Genomic DNA, 23,387 nt, shown 5'->3' with positions numbered 1-23,387 from the left:
GAAACAAGCCAGGTATATAGAAACAAATGTCTCAGGATCTCACTTGGAAAAGAAAATCATGGCCTGCAAGGCTAAGGCGATGAGGTGGGGAACAGAAAGAAAGAGAGAGAGGGGGGTGGAGAACAGAGAGAAGTGGTCTCTCCCACTATCTTCCTCCTGCTTTCTCTTTCAGACAGGACTGGCCTCCAGATCTGTGTAGATGAGGATGGCCTTGTCCTGATCCCCCTATCTCTGTCTCCCAAGTGCTGGGTTTACAGGTGTGTGTCACCATATCCAGAATTACCCTCTTTTAGTCTGGAAGTTGCATATTATTTCTATTCTTCCAGCAATTATCCTGAAAGCTTTGTGTACATTCTGGACATATCAATGCCTAATTCCAATCTCCTTTCTATGTTCATTTAATGTAGTTCAGTGAACTTGAAACACTTCTACTACATTCAATCACCTTTAGATTCATATGCAGTTATGTTAGCAACTTTGAGTTACCCCCATTCTCCCACCCCACTTCCGTGACCTTTCCCGGGAGTCTCCGAGCAGACTCCCACTCATTTAAACATTCTATAAGGATGGAATTGCACATTTAAAATGTTAACTGGTCCAGCCCTGTTGTGGATAATGAATTCTTAAATGAGGCATGACTGTTTCATAGTTCTCCAAGAAAGGAAATTGGCAGCTTGGTAAGGGCCATCTTCTTTTACAGGAATGGAGGCTGCCAGGTTGTAGGAACAAAGCTGCATGCGTAATGAACTGTACTCAAATGAAAACTGAAACGCAACAAAACACAAATCCAGACTCAGGCCATCAGACGTGTGGCTTCCCGAAAATGTCAGCCAACACTCAAGACTAGAATTGCTTTATTTCTTCATAAATATAGTGTTTTGTTTTCCCGTTCCTTCATCAGATTAGTCACCACAACCTTTTTAAATCCATACTGTGAATGTGGAAGGACATTTCTGAATATTTCTATGCAGAGCTGTCTCTATGAAGCTGGAAAGAATGCATGAGGTGTATGTTGAATTAGTTCAAAAGTACATTATTCTCATAATTATCGCAGTGGAAAGTCATTAAAAAGGTATTAGTGTTTTGACGAAGGGGTGGAGTGGCCTGTGGGAGCTGTTGCTTGATGAAATTAAATCTCAATTAAATTCTGTCATAAATATGGCCTGAAAGGAGAGGATCTTTCGCCATTCACATTGAATTTAGTTCAATAAAGCAGAGATATTTTCTGCAGTGTGACTGAATATATTAAACACATTTGCCCTGTTAGCCTAACTTTTACCTGTCCTTGAAGCAGTGAAATAACATCACACATTTTACATCTTGGTGTGGAAGGTGGGCACCTTTATTTTACACACCACCTTGCTGCCATTTCTGGTCCCATGGAAGCATCAAGGGCTACAAATAGCAACTGTAGTTTACATTATAATTTTCCATCATTCTCTTTCCTGGTTGGGATGCACATGAGTTTCTGAGTTCATATGGTACAGAGAAAATTTATACCTCCAAGAGGCATGACTCAACCTTGACTCACTGAAGTGTTAGTCTTCAAAGGGGAGAATTCAAGCAGCACTCTGTGTAAGTCTAATTTAATCCATTACAGCCTCTAAACTTCAACATCCTCTGCTACACTGCTATTTTGCCTCCCTGTTAGAGATAGATTAGTGGTGCCCAGAGACACAGCATGATTCATCCAGCATCATAGGACTAATGACTGCCATTCTTAAACTGTTTCCGAAGTTGGGAAAACAAGGCTGGTGAAGATTTCAGACTCCATCTCAATGTAAAGCTAGTTTTACATAGATGGCACCTTCCTACAGCAGTCTGTCCCATTACCTTACTGATCTCCTGGCTCCTATGAGGATGAGAGCCACAGGCTCCTGACAGCTCCCTTTACAGACTGTGGATGGCAAAATAACCTTCAGGGCACTCTCTCTTTAAGAATCGATAAGGGGATGGTGTCGGCATGTGACAGGTCTTGCAGACCCGAACTTGACAGAGATTGAAAGTATCTATCAAGGGCCTTGGCCTTCTGTTTTGCTAGCTAGGACACCCGCCAGATTCTACTGGTTAATTGGCTCCTAGGCAGGCAGCGATTTCAGCACCAGTCCTGTGAGTCTTCTGTGGCACACCATGATTTAAAGAGAAATGTTCAGAAGTCCTTCTCAGCCACTCCATGCTTCTGCTTGCTCACGTTTAGCTGATTGGATGGAGAAGGAAGTGGCTTTCAAAACTGTTGTGTGAACAGAAAGGTGGATTATTCTGTCTCCTCAAACATAGGGAATAATAACTGAGAGACAGTTAGTTCAGTGCCTAATTTCTACCTAAAGAGATGCTTTCCCTAATGTCGGGTGGAATTGAAAAAGAAATTTGTGGAAAAATTGCCACCATGACCTTAAGCAGGCAGTCTTTGGGCTGATAAGATAATGAGGAATGGGGTGCTTTTAAAATTGACTGAACATGTTAACGACTGAACGAGCCGTCAGCCAAAAGGACAAGAAAAGGTTTCAACTCTGGAAGGGAGGATTTTGCCAAGGAGATTTCAATGTCAAAGACTGAATGAGAAGCTAAAAATAGGGTGTTCACGTGCGTCATAGGGCTGTGGGTGGAGATGTACACATAGTCAAATGATGCCATTTTCACTTCTGGCAAAATCTGAAGAAAAAAAATGGCTAGAAAACATTTAGCCATATTTCATTTGAATTATACTTATAAATACTGAATTGCAGACCTGTCAAAATAAGACCAGCACTTCCTTGCAGAGGTGCCAGGTAGGCAAAGGCTACAGCACACAGCAAAGAGCTTGCACGAACATCATGTTGGGGAAGCCAGGAAGCTGAGTCCCCAGCGGAAGAGGATTCTGGGACTAACAGTGGGACTAAAAATGTCCCTGAGGCATGTGGAATGAGCACAGGTTGGCTTAAATGTTGATACAGGGAAGGGAAGCTCCTTTACACAGCTGAAAGAGCTGTGAGTTCACGGTTCCAGCTCTCTCTCTCTCTCTCTCTCTCTCTCTCTCTCTCTCTGGAGTTATGGCCAGGGTCTATCACTATTTGGTGTGATTTTTCTGCTAGGTGAGAATGTGCCTGCATAGTGTCCTTGGTTTACAGGAGACTGTACTGTCCTTTCCCACAAATCACAGCGCTTGGGAGCTCGTTCCTGCTAACATCTTCTCCTCCACATGGAGATGTATACAGTAGCAGGGTCTGAACGTGACTTTCTTGGCATTTCAGGGGCAAACATCTCATCTACACCCACTAAACTTCCAATATAAACCTGGTGTAAAGAAGTCTAACCTTTGTTGTCCTCCTATTTACTTTCAAAAGTGCAATTAGATGACTCAAGGGTAGCCCTCCAATATCTTTCTGCTTGCCTGTGTCATCAGTCCACAAGGACACAGATGCTGGGGCAGATGCTGAGCTGTGGGACAAAGAGCTGGGAGACATTAGAAAGAAAAGTATCTTTCCAAGCTGACACAAAGAGGTGTTGAGACCATGTTGGCTAGTGCATGGATTGCAGGCCCTCACTAGAAAGTTTGCATCATGTATCTGGTAGATGATGCAGGAGGAGGAACAGGCTCAGGATTCATGCACTAACTGATGGTGAAGGTCTGGGTGAGGGGACTGAGCTCAGCCTAGCACTGTTGCCTCGGGGTTTAGATGAATTCAGGCTTGGAGAGAATCTGCATCTCATGCCTCTCGCTTCTCTCTCGGTACGTCATTCTGGAATCCTGGGATCTTTGCACCCTAGAGAAAGTCAGAATAAAGAAATAAAGGAAACTGATTTACACTGATGAAAAGACAGCATAAATGTTAAGAGATCAGAGCTAAGAAAGGCCATTAAAGATCAATGCTTGTTACACTAGAACAACTGGACCTCTTCCTCCACCACTTGCCCTTACAGCCTGGTGGACAGTGATATCACCAGAAGGAAGTAGACCCTGCCCTATCTCCACTTTTCGCCTGCAGAAAAGGAACTGTATAGACGTTCGCAGATTCTCTCTTTGTAGAGAAGCAGCATTAAGAAAGACTTAAACCATCCTATTACTTTCCCTGCAATGAGTTTCTCCTTAATCCATGTGAATTTACTTCAGACCTGATGAGGACAGACAAAAAAAAAAAAAAAAGAACCAGCAGAATGGTTGTCAGGGGATTGAATTTCAGCTCTGCCACTAAAATCGGTCTGACATCAAGACTGTCACTCAGTCTTGTGAGCTTTTCTGTGTAGAAATTTACCTATGAAGTAGTGAAAATGTCCTATATTACATTCTCAGTAGGTTTATAGGGAGGTGGTTCATGTGGGGAAGCTTCCATGAAAATCAAGGTTTTCTACATGTGCAGTGCTGTCATGCTCTGAGCATGGATTTGAATTCATCAAACTATTGGGGACTTCCTAACCTTTAAGCACCTTATCATGACATGGGGTTCTGTAGCCCCTTGCTGAGCATTGGGAGCACAACTTACTTGCAGGGGGAGCAGAGGGAGCCGCTGAAGATGCAGTAGATGAGGGGGTTAATGGCACTGTTCAAGGCAGGCAGGTTCTGGATAATCACAGAGGCATAGAAACGCTCCTTGGTGTCTGGAAGGAGGTTGAAGTTGTCTAACATGTCAAAGAGGAAGTATGGACTCCAGCAGCAGATGAAAGCTAGGGAGAAGAAAGCCATTAGCACCACTGTGTGTTCACCAGAAGCATCCCTCTTAGTTAGCCATGACTAGAATTTTAACTGGGATGATCTTTGACACTAGGAGATCTCTCAGATATATTGGCCTTGGGTGTGCTAAGTGAATAGTTGTATGTGTTAGCATGATGGACATACTTGCTTAAAAATGTGTATTAGTATGCACATATGCTAGAGAAAGAATTCCTAAGCTGAGATTTTCTAGATCCTTTGTATCTAGAAAAGGAGATCTGACTTCTTCCATTGTTGGTATGGAATTGTTGTAGAAAGTCTGGGGTCTGGCAGGCATGGCCAGGGCCTCCCACTTATCATAGTGATGAAGGAAAGTGAGCGAGACCCTTTAGGGATCCCTGAAGCAGACAGAAGAGTATGAAATCTGACCAGACATTGACCACTAGTTCTAGGAAATACAGCAGGTTAAAGTGTTCATAAAATTTTAAAGTGTGGACCATAATAAGATCATTATGATCTCAAGTTCTTTCTATGTTTAAGTTAACCTCTCCAGAACACTCCCACCCAATACTTTTGTCCAAACCAACTGTGTGCAGGCCCAAAGCATCAAAGGGCTAGAGTGGGATATGGGAATATCAATTGTGATGGTTAAGTTCTGTGACACCTTGACAGGTCTCCAGGGTGCCCATACATTTGTTTAGATATCATTCTCAATATGTCTGAGAGGAGGTTTCTGAATGAGATTAATATCTGCATCAGTAGAGTACACGAGGCAGATTACATTCCGCTGGTGAATGGGCCTCATGAATTGAATGGGCCTCATCTATTGAAGGCATAAATGTAACAATAAGGAGCTGTGGGAATTCACTCTTGTTAATAGAGTCTTTGAACTGGAACAGTGGCCTACACTTTGGATTTAAACAGAAACATACAGACTCGATTTTGTTCTCAAGCCTTTAGGTTCAGACCTGGACTTGTATTTACACTAGTGGCGACCTCAGGTTTCCTACCCCACTAAGGGCAGAGCATGAGGTTTCTTGGCCTTCATGAGCCCATGAAGTGATTTCTTATAGAAAACTAATCTGTCAATCTGTCTGTCCTTCTGTCCATCTGTCTGTCTATCTGTCTTGTCTATCTATGACATCTATTGTTCTGTAATCTAGCTTGCTGTCACCTATTTATCTGCCATTTCTATGGTTAATTCAGGCAAATACAAAATTGCATCGTCTTGGAAGGGTAAACCTGTTACCCTTCTCTCTTGTCACATCATTGCAACTTTATCTCCCTAACCATTTCTTACCCTCAGAGTTTGTCTCAGAGTAGAAGTTCAGCATGCATGGACATCTGTATGCAGGGGCAACTATCGTCCATTCTCATTTGATAGGGATTATGGAACTTAATTCAGAATTTAGAAATCAAAGATTAACTTGTGATTCACTCCCTACCCCACCCCTGCCCCAATTGGGCCATGGTGTTGATATCTTAAACAGGAATCGTTTAAAAACTAAGATCACTGTCTTTCTGTACTCTGGGTGATTAATCCCGTAGTTAGAATAGTTCTGATGCACCAAGGTGCAACACTGTCCTTCTCTGTCTCTTTCTGTCTCTCTATCTGTCTCTATCTCTGTCTCTGTCTCTCTGTCTCTGTCTCTCTCTCTGTCTCTGTCTCTCTGTCTCTCTGTCTCTGTCTCTGTCTCTCTCTCTCTCTCTCTCTCTCTCTCTCTCTCTCTCTCTCTCTCTGTGTGTTCAGCAGGAATGTCAGTCCTCTTACATTCTCAGAGGCAGCAGTTAAGACAGCCCACATTTCTCACGTCTCATATACATTTGGAATGGTCAACTTAGCATTTACGCATGAGAAGATCCTGTTTATAATTTCCCTAGTCTAGAGAGCTAACCACTTTTATAGGTTCACCTGAAGATTTATAATAAAAACTGAAGCTTTCAGAAACACAATGATGTTGTAGACAAAGAGAGATGAATTTGTTTAGTTTGAAACATACCAAGATTTGTTTGCCTACTCAGAAAGTCAGATTAGTGACAGTGAAACAGCTTATATTTGTGTATTCCTTTGAAAACATCTGTACTGGCTGTCACTTGTAGTTGTACAGGCAGGCATAGGCATCTGATTTCTTTATTACTATTTTAGTGTAGTTGTGCCTATCCATTATATATGAAATTGATATTGGTCTCTTATAAATTTTTTATTTTACTCTTACTTTAGCTAATTAATAGAGCAATATGCTAACAAAAAATAACAGATATTTATCATTTCAGGATGGTAAAGGGGTATTACAAAAACATTTGTTATAGATAGGGCACTTTATTCTGACAGTATGCTGACCAGCCTGTGAGCACCTGATTGTACACTGACCAGACTTTACATGGCTGTGAATATAATTTCTGATTGAACAGGGATACAACAGCTTGAAAATGCATGTTTATGCATTCATTTCCTTTCTCATCTTCCAACCAATGGACACCTGTGATCCTGATGGGAGACAAGGAATCTCTGATGTCCTCCAGAAGGCTCTGAAAGAATTCTTTGAGACCTAGTGAGCTGTGGATGCCTTGATAGCTCATCTTTGCACTGCTGCTGTGTGTCTATACTTGGCTGGCTGAGTCAGGCCTGCTGCGCGTGGTCTATTTGGCATTTTATGGTTTGGAAAGGGGAGATGAACTATTCTGGTGATTTGACATACAATTAATTCCTTGCTGGAGCTTCTAAATGCTTCTAAAGAAGCAGAGATGGGGTATATGAGTTAAATTCAAGTGAAACAACATTAATTCCCTTTAGAATATCCACATTCATTTGTTTATGTTCATATTGAGTCAAAACATTAACTCAGTAGTGTATATGTTACCCAACTTTGGGCTTTGGGGATAACATGTATAACTCAAGAGCAAGTCATGGCTTTCATGGATTTATGCTTGTGTCCCGAGAGGTAAACTTAATAAAGAAACTGTGTGTGATTTCATAGAAAGTCTGAATATATATATCTGTATGTTAATATATATCTTAGTAAAACAATATCTATGAATGTGTATCATGTCAGATACAAATAGAAAACAGCAAGAAGCGCCAACTTGGGATGAAACAAGAGTGATACTTTTTTAAAGAAATGTGTCAGAGAAGCTGGAGGAGGTGTCATTGTTAGGGAACAAAACAACAAGAGTAGACCATGAGTATGTCTGGACATTTTTGACAGACAGGAGTGTCTGCCAACCTGATTCACAGAGAGAAGGATTAGGAGCTGATTATTGGCTCTTGCAGCAGCTAGACACACTGGTGAATACCATAGCTTTCCTTCTAATGATAGAGAAATGTGCACACTCCTTCCCTGCATGTCCTGCCCATCACCAGCTTGTTTATAGAATGTTTATGCAGTTCCGTTGCATGGGGAGGGGCAATGCTTACCAAGGATTATGACGATGCTGTACTTGATGGCCTTGATTTTTGCTTTTGAGATGAGGCCTCGGTTGTAGCTGCAGCATAGTTCTCCATCTGTAGACAGAGAAGTGGGATGGTAAAGTGGACAGATAGTTTCTGTGAAGAGGAATTCTGAAGGTTAGACTTGCAGACCCGCACATGCCCTGCTCCTCTGGAGACAGTCTTGTCTAAGATGGATTAGTGGCGGCTGATAAGAGCTACTCAAGTTACAACCTAGTGGAAACGCCTAGATTGTCTTAGAAGGTAAGGTCAGACTACCTGAATGATCCATAGCTGGCATTAGACCACGAGGCTACAAAGAGTGGATCTTGCTTGTTGAGAGCTGCCCTCAGGCCTGAGCTGTGCTGAGAAACATATGAAGTCACTTCTGCTACCCTGTAGCATGGCTACTCCAGATCAACTCACTGACCTCATTCAGAAACTCTGTAAAAGCCCAAGCCACAGAAAGAACTGCAACTGAGCCTGTGCCTAAACCTTAAGCATATGCAACTCTCGTCTGAAGGCAAGATATTCAAGGGATGAGTATGAGAGTCTGTGGAGAGGGCCTTTTTCAGACTTGAAGTCTGGGTATTGAAGGATTAATAAATGCTTGTTGAATAAATCAACAAATACTTCTTACAGTTGAGAGGTAGTGATTAAAACATGAGGTTGGTTAAGGTTTGCAGAAGAAGTGCAATGGGTCTTAATGAAATGGGTAAAGAGATAGGGACATGGAACACTGGCTGTAGGATCACTTGCCTGAAGGAACCTCCCCATCTCACAGGACATGTAAACTTTGTACACACAAAGTAAGCATGGCCAAGACCTTAGCCCCACTCTTTACCAGGTTCCACGGAGCTGGAGATAGACCCAGGAAGCACACTAGATAGTAGTTCAGTAGCTGGAGATAGACCCAGGAAGCACACTAGATAGTAGTTCAGTAACTGGAGATAGACCCAGGAAGCACAACTTGATAGCAGTTCAGCAAAAGAAATGGCCTTTCATCAGAGAGGCCAACCACAGACCCAGGCTCTCCTCATTAAGTTGCACTTGAAATTTATTTTAATCCTGATAGAAACTGACCAGAAGTTTATTTGCATTCTAAGTATTCCGTCTCATTTCCAATACCGTCTAGCCTGGTCCACCAAAAATAGCGTATTTTCTGACAGTAGATGTAGATGGAACAAAAAGACTGAGGTAGAGAGTCCTTTTTCTCTTCCTTCCTTCCTTTCTTTCTTTTTTCTTTCTCTCTCTCTTTCTTTCTTTCTTTCTTTCTTTCTTTCTTTCTTTCTTTCTTTCTTTCTTCCTTTCTTTCCTCCTTCCTTCCTTTCTTTCTTTCTTTCTTTCTTTCTTTCTTTCTTTCTTTCTTTCTTTCTTTCTTTCTTTCTTTCTTTCTTTTGTTTGTTTCTAGATACTTCCTTTAAGCAAAAAATATGCCATGATCACAAGGATGGCTGAGAGGAGAGAGACATAACACAGCCAGGGGCAGAGGAGAGAACCATTTCCTGTCTACTCTGTCCCAGTAGTTGTGCTGAGATGTACAGAGGTCATCATGTAAACTCCAGTGAGGTGAGAGGAATTCCAAAAGTAAAGAGGCAAGTGTGGACATGGGACTGGGTAAGCTGGAAGCTGTGGCATGGGGCAAGAGTGACAAAGATGTGCTTGTTTGAAGCATAGATAGAGATTCACCTTGTTTTGATGTTGCCTAGGGCTGTCTGACATTGGGGTGGAGGGAACCACTGGGGACAAATTAGGAAGACCTCAAATGCTCTTGTGAGAACTCTGGGGTTCTCCAGACAGCAGCTCGCTGAATGTTTCTAAACCTTTTTGCAATGTGGCTATTTCTTCATTGAGTGGGTGGGAGCAGCTATTACTAATGAATGGGCTCCATAGGTGCAAAGAACTAAATACAGCTAGAATTATTCTTACTCCTTCAGGTCAGGGTCTTTTATTCTTCTGGGCAGTTTCACCAACACAGCATCTTGGCAATGTAAGAAGATACGTTTTCCAGAATTCTTCCACACCCATGGTTCTTAAGTGGCATGGTTTGCCTTGCAAGGGCTTGGGAAGTTTCTGGATGTATTTTGGGTTACCATAAGTATTAGTGTATAAGGGCTATTCTAGTGGAAGGAGGCCAGAGAGTGCATTTAGACATCCTCTAAGACGAAGAGTAAAGTGCTCCCTTGAAGAATGAACAGTTTACCTTTCTGCAGTCGTTAAGGGTAAAACACCTCATTTCCGGGATGGTATCACAGAATGGATACAGACCTTAGGCACAGACCTGAACACACCCTTCTTTCTTTTTTTCTCCATCTTTATTAAATTGGGTATGTCTTATTTATATTTCAATTGTTATTACCTTTCCCAGTTTCCAGGCCAACATCCCCCTAACCCCTCACCCTCCCCTTTTCTATGGGTGTTCCTCTTCCCATCCTCCCCCCATTACCGCCCTCCCGACAACAGTCCCATTCAATGGGGATTCAGTCTTGGCAGGACCAAGGGCTTCCCCTTCCACTGGTGCTCTTACTAGGATATTCATTGCTACCTATGAGGTCAGAGTCCAGGGTCAGTCCATGTATAGTCTTTAGGTAGTGGCTTAGTCCCTGGAAGCTCTGGTTGGTTGGCATTGTTTGAACACACCCTTCAACTCCACTAGAGACTGGATGTCTGGGGTACTTGCCTAAAGTTCCCAGGCTTGGTTTCCTAGGTTTTAAAATAAAGTGTAGCTTATTGAGTTAGTAGGAAGATAAAATGAAAATGTATTCCAGGTGAGAAGACCTGTACTGACATGCCAGTCACCTTGCCACTGGAATGAATTAAGTTTCAACAGTGTTTTGGGATGAATATGAGCTGTCTTTATAGAAGAAAACTGATGGCTCACTACCCTAGATAGTCTGTTATACAATGGTGTTGCCACAGACAGCAGGAGATTATCAGGGTGAGATTATCTCCACGGGGGCAAGGTAAGATGATAGCAGACCAAATTATGTCCTTTCGAAGTGTCCCCACATGCTGGCCCAAGGTAACAGCTGGTCCCTAAACAGTGTGGCTTTGAAAACTTAATTTGTCTTTCAGGAAAGTTTTTGAGAATGACATTTGTGCTCTGAAATCTTTTAAAATGGAAAAGTCTCAACACTTTCCACGGGGTGACTAGATGACAATATCATCAACTCCCTGCCCTCTGGCTCTCCCAATGAGATCAGTGAAAATCATCTTTAATGTGACCACTCCGGGAAAGGCGAGGCCTCCAGTTCCAAAGACAGCTCTTCAAAGAGAGCTGAGTTACAGAATGCAGGTAATTCTCCTTTATTGGGAGATAAAAGGATTATTTCTACTCAGGACTTGGCACTGAGCTGTACTGAAAGCAGAGAAATTCAGCTGTCACTGGATGAATGGCTTGGGACTGTGGGAGGTAGTGAGCTTATTAGATCTGAGGCTGGACAAAGCGTGCTTGCTACTGCTTTAGATCCCCTGGGATCATGCCAGAGCATTGGCCTTCACGCTTCAGCTCCAGGTTTTCACCTCCCCAGGGTTTCAGGCTCCCTCCAGACTTACTGGGGTCTTATTATTTTTTTATTTCTGTGCTTATTTAATTATATAATTATTATGGTGGAGAACAGAGCTGGAACACCATGAAGTCTGTGTGGAAGTCAGGGGATATCTTTGTGGAGTTACTTTTCTCCGTTCACCTGTACATGGACTCTAGGGATTTGACTCTGGGTTGAGCAAAAAGCACCTTTATCCTTTGAGTGATGTCGATGGCCCTGAATCCCAATCTCCATGTGGACCCAGCACCTACATCTGGGCACTGGTTCTCTAGAACTTTAAGTCAAGGTGTACTGCCTTCTTGTGCAATAGGCAGATTCCCCACAAGGACCTGGAACATGGGCAAGTGATTTGTTCTGAAATATGGAATTATAGCTGGAAATATTGGCAAACACGCATTTTTTATGTAGTGAAATTTTATGAACTTCAGGTTCATTTTTTTTAAACGAATATTTTGGAGTTTTTGAGAGTTATCAATTAGTTTTGAACAGTAAGAACTTTTTACCCACAAGTATAACCTAGTTGCCCCCTGGAGCTTATCAACTGAATGCTTTTATCACATTAGGAGTCCTCTGTTCAACTTTGGTTTGGGTCATTTCCTTCTCAGGATCCTCCTGGAGCTACTTTTCTGGTAAACCAAACTGCACACCTCAGAATGACCCTACATGTTCCCAGACCACCACTTTCCCATGGCACCACGGTTTCCTGATCAGGTCTGGATCTTTGCTGCTGGTCTGGGCAGCCTATGCCATTCCACATTGCCCTCTACTCCCAGCCACCCCTCTGGAGAGGATCAGGCTTGGGCACCATCTGGGCAACAGCTGTGTCCTCTTCGGAAGCATCCCCACGAGCTCTCTGAAGACGTCTCTGCCCGCAGCAAACCTGTTCTCTGCTTCAAGACTCTGTCTCCGTTCAGTCTCTGGGTGGTACATGGGTCAGCATCCCTGCCCATCCCTGGGTACCTGCTCTCAACCTTTTGCTCCTTAGAACCGGAGCCACAGCTTTGACCTCAGTGCTTTGCTACCTCAAGGGCCTCTGCAGAGCTAACAAAGCTTCCAGGACTTTTGGCCTCTTGAGCTTCACGTCCAGCATTTCTCCATGACCAGATTTAAGGAGTGTGACTATTTCAGAGTGTTCCAGCTAACCCCAAACATACCCAGCACGTTGATCTTAAATCCCTGGGAGAACTTCCTGTTCATTCCTTGTCTTGGGGTGTACCTGCTCACCCTATTAGCTTACTTCCTTGTCTGATCCTTTAAGATGAAGGCATTTTGAGGCTTTTTTTCTCAGGAAGTTTTTGTATCATCACTGACAGGAGGCAACACCGGGATCTGAGGGAGTGTCACTGGTTCTTTTTTTTTTTTTTAACTCCATACTACAGTTTAGGTGAAAATTCCAATTCTGAGGGATTCATGCCCTCTCTGGCTTTGGTGGGTACCAGGCACACTCACAGTGCACATACATGCATGCAGTGAAATACCCAGATGCGTAAACTAAAAATAAAAATGTTTGAAAAAAAAAACCTAGAGTTTCCTTCCCCTAACCGAAGCAGGCACTGTGCAGGCAGGCAGCCCTGGGATCCTGGTGATGCATTTGCTGCGTGTGCCACAGATGGTGCCTGGTAAGGTGATGTATGTGTGCACTCTGTGAGATGGCAGGAGATGAGGGCACTTAACTGAATGTTAATGGTGTATTAGCATTGGTTATCATCGCATTGATTTGTTACCCGCCACGTTTAGGAGGGAACTGGAAAAAAGAAATGAGCATAGATCAGAGTTGGTTGGTGGAACAAGAATAACAAAGGAGTTAGAAAAACTCTCCAAATTTCCGATCTTAGAGAGTTGTAAATACCAACTGCTTCTGCTCTGCATCGGCCGTATTTCTCGTGCAGCCCATTGTGCAGTGAAAATACAGAGCAACCTTAAATCAGCCAGGGGGCTGTCCAAGTGTGCAGGTCCATACAAGACCAGCCTCGTTCCCAAATGAAGCTATTAACATCAAGAAGTTTTTACCAGGAAATACCTTTTTAGATTTATACTTGAGACAATGACCAGACCAGGTATGTGGCTTCCTGCTCTTTGCCTCAGCTGCCTTAGCTGGTCTCCACTGGGTGGAGAGATGGGGATTAGGAAGGAAAAGGAAGGGAAGGGAAGGGAAGAGAAGGAAAGGGAAGGGAAGGGGAGGGGAGGAAAGGGAGACTTAAATCTGAGGAGGTTGGGTCTCATCATGGCTGCCAGTATGTGGGACAGACCAGAAACAAACAGATCAGCAGCTTGAAGCAAGTGTGAGGAATGTTACTGCCAAACAAAGTGAGATCATGAGACTTGATTACATGCCAGTTCTTAGAATTACCAGATCATTTTAAAAGCAATTCTGTAGGTGGACAATTGCCTCTACTTGATAGTTAAACAGACACTTCTTAATTACTGCTGGGGTCGTGAGTCTGGCTTTCCGTTCTGAGAAGTGGCTCTTGGCTGTTCGTTGATTATTTTAAAGATTGACCTTTAGGGGTCCTCCTGTGTTCTGTATACTCACCTCCTCTGGGCATGTTAAATTCCAAATAGTTTCTCCTAGAGTCTTCAGACTGTATTTTTTTTAATGATAACAGAGTCAAACAAATAGATTTCCATTCGCTGTATAATATTTCATGTATCCTGTCTTAAAAATCTCTTCTTTTCCAGTGTCATAAAGATATTATATTACTTTTGTTTAAAAATTAAAGAACTATTTTTATATATGACTCTAATTCCCCCGGAGTTATGCTTTGACTAGGGATTGAAGTAAAGCTTTAATTCTTTCCCCATGATCTTCTGACATATTTCAAGTCCTTAAGTATGTGTAGATCTGTGTAAGGCACATAATATTTTCTACTGTTGTCTATTTTATGTCAAGGAGACCCTAACAATTCACATTTGAAACAGAAAAACTTCTCTAACTTGCTCTACTTTCCCAGGGATAATTTGGATTTCTTAGCTCTTGAAATTTTTCTTATTTCATGTCTTAAGAGACGTTTTAAAAACATCTACCAGACTCAATAAAATGAGTTTTAATTTGCCTCTCATATGGAATCATATTAGTTTTTAGATCAGCTGGGGCAAACCAACACGTTAATGATATGGACTCTTGCCAGCTACAAAATCCCACAATAGTCATTTACTCCTCCTGTCTTTGTATTTTTTTGTGCATGTCTTTTTTTAGACATAGTTCTGTGTAGAAAGGCATTTTGTCTGTCCTCAGTTTTTGAAGAAGCTGGTGCTGAGAGAACTTAACAGGCTCACCATAGAGATTTCAAGCTACAAAGTAGAATCTGAACTACTTCCTGTTCAGAATGTTTTTTTTTCCCTCTACCTCACTCTGTCTCATAGAATTTGAAACGTACAGTTTGACCCAGTGTAGATCATATCACACCAGCAAAGCCATGATGGTGAGATTCAGTTCTCTCCAGAAATCTTATGCTTTGTCTGTTTCATGGCTTTCCCTTCCTAGTCTCCCGTCTGCATGCAGTAAATGCTCACACTGTAAGGTGTAGTTTCTTCTAGAATTCAAACACATGCGAGTTCGTGAGGGTTCATGTTTTGGCCTATGCCATCTGTTTGTGGCAAAGTCTCAGGTCATTTATAAAGCTGTTTTTTTTTTTTCTTTTTTCTTTTTCAGCCTCTGGTTGGGAGAAAGCAAGCCTGCTTGTCAACAAGAGGAAGGGCTCACACACCAAGGGTGACTTGGGCTTGGCAGGCAGTGTTTACAAAGTGAGCTTCTGTTCACACTAATCTTAGCCAATGTACCTTGCTGATGAGCAATAATCCTGGCATGCCAACACCGCTGGAGATCCCATTACTAGCCAACTGCTGAGCTGCTTGGCTGTTCTAACGCATGGGATGTCAAGGCAAGTCCATTGATGAATAAAATACTGACAGGCTGTGAGACTTTGAGACTAGCAGCTGGCCTCATTCTGGAAGCAGGTCACAGATGGTGACAAGCTAAAAACAGGTGTCATGAAGGCTCAAAATTATATTAAGTGGTAAAAATTGACAGTAGCCATTTCTAATTTAGGAAAAGGTGATGCTGTGCATACTAGTGGGCACACATCTCTAAGTGGTTTCGAACTGATTCAGTACTGAAAGTTGGGGACGTCCAATGTTGTGACTAGAAAAGTACAACAGAAGGGAGATATAAGGCACACTCGAGAGAGAAAGCACTTACCAACAGTGATACGGAGGCCTACAAAGGTCACCTCAGACCTCTGGCTGTGTGGCCTTGCTCCCTTTCCTGAGTGGTGAACTCATGGAAAATGCAGTAACCTTCACCATAGCTCATTCAATGAGGAGTTAGGGCAGAAGAGCTGTCAGGTTAAGGATGGGAGTGTGAGAGCTCACAGGGGTGGGAAGGGAGGAGTATGACAACCTTCTTCAATAAGCAGAAATCACAAGATGGAGGACCAAATCTGGAAGAACAGCAGGACCCAAGCTACCTCAACCAAATCAAACTCTGAACCTTCAAATATAGAACTAATAATTTAGAGTTGGGCCTGATAGACTACTCCAGGGGAGTGCTCTGGATGGGTGCTGGGCTAAAGACCTTGAGTTTAGATTTTTTAATAAAAACATATTTTGTTTTATTGATTTATTTTACTTTTTCCAAATTGGAGCTGTTCTAAAATCCATTTATCACTTCCCTTTCTATAATTTTCTTTTTTTTTCTTTTTTCTATTTTTCGGGGCTATAATTTTCTTCCTCATGGGGGGTGGCCAGGCTTATGGGGAAAGGCATGGGCATTCTAATTAGTCACATGTGTTTGAATCCTGGTCATGTCAGCATGTGCTGCATATGGAAACAGCAAGATGCCCTTACTTTGGGGCCTGCTTTTTTTCTTCTTCTCTTTTTCTTTTTTATCTACAAAATACCACTTTGGAAATTGGGCAGGGATTAGAAAGATAAATATAACAATGTCCCATGGCAAACAGTAGAAGTCCCTTCTTGCCCTCTGACCTGTCTGTGTCACTGGGCCATGGTCTAAGACTTGTGCTCATTGCCTTATACTGTTTCAGGCTCATAGGGGCACACAGCATAACCACCGGCATTAAGATGATTAAATGTCATGATTCATATAACTCTCCGATCCTCTAGGAAAAGAGATAGAGATGCTCATGCCAAATAAACCCGTGGATCCTCGTGACCATCTCCTACCATGTGTGAAGAGAAGCTTCTAGTGTGATAAGCTAAGCTTCCTCTATGGAGATTTAGGAAGTCCGAGTCCAAACAGAGATTTAGAGAGAATCTACTATAGGTACTCATTTAACTCCGTGGAGCCCAGGGAGGTTACATGACTTTAGAAGGTGGCATAGCTCCCAGTGATAGATCCAGAGCAAACGCCAACTTTTTCCACAATTTGTACAGTAATTTGTGGTCCTTGTCTGGGTGCAGATGGCATGTGTGTGTGTATTTTATAGCGTATATGAGTATAAGTATGTGAATATTTATAGATATTTTTGGTGATTGTGGGTCTGCTGGGTACACATGTGTGTTCATATATGGGACTGGAGAAGTATGAGGCCTAAGCAGAGTGGTCTCATTCAGCATAACTGCCACATCATAAAAAAACCAGAAATCTTTCTTCCTTCTGCCCCATCAGTTTGTTTTGTCTTCTCCAACATAACCCAGACAGACACAGTACTCCTTCCTGGGACTCAGGGCCACATCCAGGTCTTAAAGTGTAGCATAGATGTGCCATACAACTAAGGTCAGTGAGTGGAACTTAGAGTCCTGTCTCAGTGTCAGTCTGGTTTGGAGTTGAATGTCAGAGAAAAGGTTAGGACTGAGCCATGCCTGACTTAAGGCTTAAGATTATCCTATAGTCAGATGGGAGATTCACTCATTTCTAAATTCAAGCCAAACTGAGAAGCCAATCTTCAGGTTTGGTGAATGTGTTGTGATCCCAAGGTTCTCCCTGCCTGGCATACAGCTGGGGCAACCCCCCATGGAGCTTCAAAAGCTGCTGCAAGGGACGGGTGATACTTGTAGAGTCAGACAAGCTCAAAATACCCTCCTCCTTCTCCCACATATTTTTTCATCTTTTTTTTTTTAGCTTTCTCAAGTTCATTCTCTCTTTCTACCATATGAATTCTGGGTGTTGGACTCAGGTCCTCAGGTAGGGCAGCAATGACCTTATAGCCTGTATAATCTCCCTAATCCTCTCAGTTTTTAGGGAAACTGAGTAGAAGACAGAGTGGGAGATATTTTGAGGGGAGACCTATTTTATTGTTGGGTCCTGATATAACCAAGTAAGCTTGTGGATCCAGATACCCCTATTTCCAGCAGTTAGAGGAGACTTTTACAGGAGATAGTTTAGAAGAGAGCTGAGAAGTTCAGAGCCTTACCTGAGCAGTTGGAAATCACCGTCTCATGGGCTTTGCTTTTAATCCAAATAGTTCGGATCACAAGGCCATAGATGACGCTGCAGAAGGAACCACAGAGAGCATTACCATGGCTGAAAGGTCCCCAGTGTGAGGATTCTGAACGCCTATCATGTCTATTTCCCATTGAGAAAAGTCCAGTGAGAGGGATCTCAACCAACCCTGACAACTATGCTTGCTCATACTGAAGGTGCCATAAGATTGAGTTCATGGAGCTACTAGTGTCTTAAACAAAGGGGATGCTAATCTGGAGGACTTACATAATCCAGGGGTTCAGAAGTGCAGTGCGGATTATAATTCAAACTCACCTATGGAGAACCATCTACTACATACATGCTACTTGTTTTTAGTTACTCTCTCTCTCAATCTCTCTCTCTCTCTCTCTCTCTCTCTCTCTCTGTGTGTGTGTGTGTGTGTGTCTGTGTGTGTGTGTCTGTATGTGTGTGTATGGGCCAGGTATGTGGAGGTCTATGGTTGACATCAAAAGTTCTCCTTCCATATTTCTCTTCTACCTTTCCAGTGAAATTTGGCTCCTTTTTTTTTATCCCAGAACCAGACATTGTTGCACTGGCCAGCTTGCTTTTGGAATTCCCCATCTCTGCCTTCCAAGTCTAGAATTACAAAGGGAACTTAGGGATGCTAGGAAAAAATCCACTACGTAGCCCAGGCTGGCTTCAAGTTCATAGTCCTCCTGAATACACTCTCTAAAGGTTGGTGTCACAAGAAGAGTCACCATACATTGTATCCCTGAGGATACAATGAATGGAGCAACTGTATAACTGCATATTGCTTGAGGCAGGGCTGCTGTTAATCCCAGAAAAATTAGTTCTGCAAAAAATATGAGGGACCTTGGAATGATGTTTTCCCAGTTGTGCATCTGGTGACCTCTTGCCCATAGTTAGTCCCCAAACATGTTACCAAAATATAGACCCAATTAGCTTTGTCCAGATGTCAACACAGAGGCACTACAGATTGGAAATGCACAGTTCAATGCCTAGGCTTGTGATGTCTTATTACATAGTAGTTGATAAGCAACACCCAGAGCCTAAGTTGAGATCCTGTAGCACAAACTTCTTAAAAATTTGAGTGTCAAATATGATTATATTTGAAGAGATGAACACAGAATTTGAGTATCAGTGGACTTAAGAGTGTAATTTTCCTTCTGATTTCCAGCCCTCCCCCCATTTTCCATCACACCCACTCTTCTTCAGTGATGAGGGCTGTGCCAGTAGAATGTTAATAACATACACACATCAGCAAATTTTGTATTTCCCGTCTCCTTTGATAAATACAAAAATTTCAACTCTTCTCAATGTTACTTGACATTTAAAGTTTACTGAACACTTCAACTAAAAACTTCGGTGCAGAACACTGCCTTCTTTTTAAAGTGCATAATCTTTCCTCTTGGGAATTGGTATTAAAAAAAAACACAGAGTTTCAATTTGTGGTAGCTGACAAAGCACTAATGGATTCTAATGGGCTTTAGACTATAACTTAATTAATGACCATGTTAAAACTTTGTTTTTTTTATTCCTTTTTCATTTTTGCTCTGGGAGTTCCTTTTCATGCTCCAGGGAAGCCCAGGCCTTGGTAGAGTATTCTCTTTCTCCTGATCATCCATCTAGGGACTTTCCTGAAGTTTGTATGCCTCCATTAAGGAAAAAACAAGGGAAGTTTAATAGTGAGCGCTTGCTCTAAATGGAACATTTGTTAGATGAAGACTTTCCAGGGCAAAGGAGACATGAGGTATATTGGTTGCTTTTTTAGAGTTAAACAACAGCTTCAGGGAAGGGGAGATTTGGGCTCATGATTTAAGGGGAAGAAACAGAGATCAGACTATCTCACTGTTATGTAACCAGTCATGAAAGGCTGCAAGTTGCTCACATCTGGGTAGTTTGGAGATGGAACAGGAGGTAGAATTGGGCTCTTAATCTTAAAAACCCCTTCTCCTATTCCCTCTAAGGTCTACTTCCTCCAATTGAGCTTCTCCTGTCAAAGGTCTACAACCTCTTACAAAGGAAGAGACCACATGACTCCATAGGCGACATTGTACATTCAAATCACTCCCAGAAGTATGGTTCCAACCACCATGTGACATTGATGCTACCTGGCAATGTTAACCCCACTATTTAACTCACCAGTAATTTAAATTCTGGTGATAATTAGTAATATGTAGGATGTAAAAGCTAGAATGGTCTTATGAGTTAAAGTCTTGGGCCCAACTGGTTCTACTTTTATTTATATAGGCAGTAGAGGAGCACGAAGCTAGGCTACCCTTGACAGTTAGCTGCACAAAGGGAACCAGTAGGTATGTATCCTTGTCATTCACTATTCCAGGCAACCTACTTCTTGGGAGTAACAGTCATTTACCAGAAACTTCTTTGTGTTTTCTCCTTTCCCATCTTTTCTACCTAACTAGTAAGCAAATGCTGTCCCTTCAAAATGACTCCAGAATTTGCACCAACTTTTCCATCTCTTTGGTATTAGTACACAATTCTTTGCAATCTCTCTCTTTTTTATTTTAAAGAATACATTTACTGTCATAAAATATAAAATAGATTGCATTTTAATCCTTCTGACTAAATTGTCCTATAACAATAGGTGTAGTCAAATTGATGCACGAGTGTTACCACCTCCTGTCTGTGGAATTTGTCTTATTCTCTGATATCTTAGTTACTGTTCTCTTGCAGGAGAGAGATATCATGACCGAGGCAACTCTTATAAAATAATGTATTTATCTGGGGGCTTGCTTATAGAGGATTAGTTCATGATCATCATGGTTGGAAGCAGACAGGCATGGTGACGAAACAGAAGCTGAGAGTTTTTACATCCGGAACCACAGGCAGTAGTCAGAAAGATATTGTGCCTGGGGTGGGCTTTTTATTTTTATTTTATTTTTTTTTTATTAACTTGAGTATTTCTTTTTTTTTTTTAAGGAGTTTTCCTTCCAATATTTTTTTTTATTTTTTTTTTATTTTTTATTTTTTTATTTTTTTTATTATCTTGAGTATTTCTTATATACATTTCAAATGTTATTCCCTTTCCCGGTTTCCGGACAGACATCACCCTCCCCCCTCCCCTTCCTTGTGGGTGTTCCCCTCCCAAACCTCCCCCCATTGCCACCCTCCCCCCATAGACTAGTTCACTGGGGGTTCAGTCTTAGCAGGACCCAGGGCTTCCCCTTCCACTGGTGCTCTTACTAGGATATTCATTGCTACCTATGGGGACAGAGTCCAGGGTCAGTCCATGTATAGTCTTTAGGTAGTGGCTTAGTCCCTGGAAGCTCTGGTTGCTTGACATTGTTGTACTTTTGGGGTCTCGAGCACCTTCAAGCTCTTCCAGTTCTTTCTCTGATTCCTTCAACGGGGGACCTATTCTCAGTTCAGTGGTTTGCTGCTGGCATTCGCCTCTGTATTTGCTGTATTCTGGCTGTGTCTCTCAGGAGCGATCTACATCCGGCTCCTGTCGGTCTGCACTTCTTTGCTTCATCCATCTTGTCTAATTGGGTGGCTGTATATGTATGGGCCACCTGTGGGGCAGGCTCTGAATGGGTGTTCCTTCAGTCTCTGTTTTAATCTTTGCCTCTCCCTTCCCTGCCAAGGGAATTCTTTTTCCTCATTTAAAGAAGGAGTGAAGCATTCACATTTTGATCATCCGTATTGAGTTTCCTTTGTTCTAGGGATCTAGGGTAATTCAAGCATTTGGGCTAATAGCCACTTATCAATGAGTGCATACCATGTATGTCTTTCTGTGAGTGGGTTAGCTCACTCAGGATGATATTTTCCAGTTCCAACCATTTGCCTACGAATTTCATAAACTCGTTGTTTTTGATAGCTGAGTAATATTCCATTGTGTAGATGTACCACATTTTCTGTATCCATTCCTCTGTTGAAGGGCATCTGGGTTCTTTCCAGTTTCTGGCTATTATAAATAAGGCTGCGATGAACATAGTGGAGCACGTGTCTCTTTTATATGTTGAGGCATCTTTTGGGTATATGCCCAAGAGAGGTATGGCTGGATCCTCAGGCAGTTCAATGTCCAATTTTCTGAGGAACCTCCAGACTGATTTCCAGAATGGTTTTACCAGTCTGCAATCGGGGTGGGCTTTTTATAACCTCAAAGCCCACCCCCTAGTGACACATCTCTTCCAACAAGAATAAGCCTCCTAACCTTTCCCAAACAGTTCCACTAACTGGAACCCAGCATATGAGTCCATGGAGGCCATTCTCATTCAAACCATCACACGTGTCAAATGCTATCAAAGAAAAGAATGTAATGTTTCATAAATCTGCATATTATCCCTTTGTGGGAACCATGTTAATCTCCCCAACTTTAGTCCCAGTGCTCTTGAAACACATGTGCCTTTAATCTCTTCCCTAGTGGTAGCATAATCTTTAAACACCTCTATCTTGCTGCTGTAGCCAGAGGCCACAGTGCCAAAAGTGATGGTGATGCAGGACAGGGAGCTGCTCTTTAGCTCAACACCTGCCCCACCTGAGCAAGTCCATTTTCATGAGATGCTATCACTGTCTGGGCATCGAATCTTCTCATTTTGTTCCGTCCTCTTACCATCTCATTGCTTCATGGCACATCTTTGTCCTGGATTTCTCAGTCATCAGAACCAGGAAAACCAAGTGAATACTGATCCTACTTTTCTGAGCAGTGGACTCTCAGAGTGAGAGTGAGTTCCAGGCTTTCCGGCCTTCCTTGTTTTGTTCCTGGGGTACATTTTCTTTTGTCTGTTTTAGTCTATTATTCTTTGGGTGCTGCCTTGCCATGAAAACTGCCGTTTATCATGTTCCCTTCCACAGTCAGCTTCTCTTCCTTGGAACACCCTGTTGGAGAAGTTGTCAATGACAGTCCTGTGTTGAAGATCATGTACCTAGAAACAGTTCAAGGAAAGGCAGTCTTTGGTGTTTTGAATACAACTTTTGTGTCTTGGTTTGTGGTAACCTTCAAAGAAGACTTAAGCTTCTTGGAAACATGGAAACTGAAGAATTTCTCTTCTGGAGAGCACATCTGTCCTGTAACAATCTACTTTACCTCTAGAACTTCTAGAAGTCAATCTAAACACCCCATTCTCCTTTATGCAATTCAGAAGTGGTTTTGGATTCCAGAAGTTCAAGTCAGTAATGTAAGGCTTGCAGGTCCATCTCTGGAAGGTGTCAGGGAAAGACCATATGCCTTCATTGTGGATCAGAATGACAAGGAGAAGCAACAGAACATGCAGAGTGGATTCTTCCCTGAAACAACAGAACTCTGGTTCCCAGGAGAGTAGTAAAGTGAAATTGTTGATATATATATCTTAGGGCCCTGGTTCCTTTTCCCATCTCCACATCCATGAGATAAAAGGCAAGGGTTCTCCTGGGCATATTCTC

General features: G+C 42.3%; 1 protein-coding gene across 1 annotated transcript in view; it reads right to left on the bottom strand.

Moving 5' to 3' along the window:
- Positions 1 to 1,185: 1,185 nt before the first annotated feature.
- Positions 1,186 to 23,387, bottom strand: part of Npsr1 (neuropeptide S receptor 1) — a 224,596-nt gene continuing 202,394 nt past the window's right edge. Inside the window, exons 7-10 of the mRNA NM_001106808.1 lie at positions 17,974 to 18,050; positions 8,043 to 8,129; positions 4,461 to 4,641; positions 1,186 to 3,743 (exon numbers count right to left, since the gene is read on the bottom strand). Of these exons, the coding sequence (NP_001100278.1) occupies positions 3,653 to 3,743; positions 4,461 to 4,641; positions 8,043 to 8,129; positions 17,974 to 18,050 (436 nt within the window). The 3' untranslated portion in view covers positions 1,186 to 3,652. The remainder of the gene's footprint in view (positions 3,744 to 4,460; positions 4,642 to 8,042; positions 8,130 to 17,973; positions 18,051 to 23,387) is intronic.

Source organism: Rattus norvegicus, chromosome 8, assembly GCF_036323735.1.
Source record: "Rattus norvegicus strain BN/NHsdMcwi chromosome 8, GRCr8, whole genome shotgun sequence".
Lineage (NCBI taxonomy): Eukaryota > Metazoa > Chordata > Mammalia > Rodentia > Muridae > Rattus > Rattus norvegicus.
This window is presented reverse-complemented; position numbering and strand designations above follow the sequence as displayed.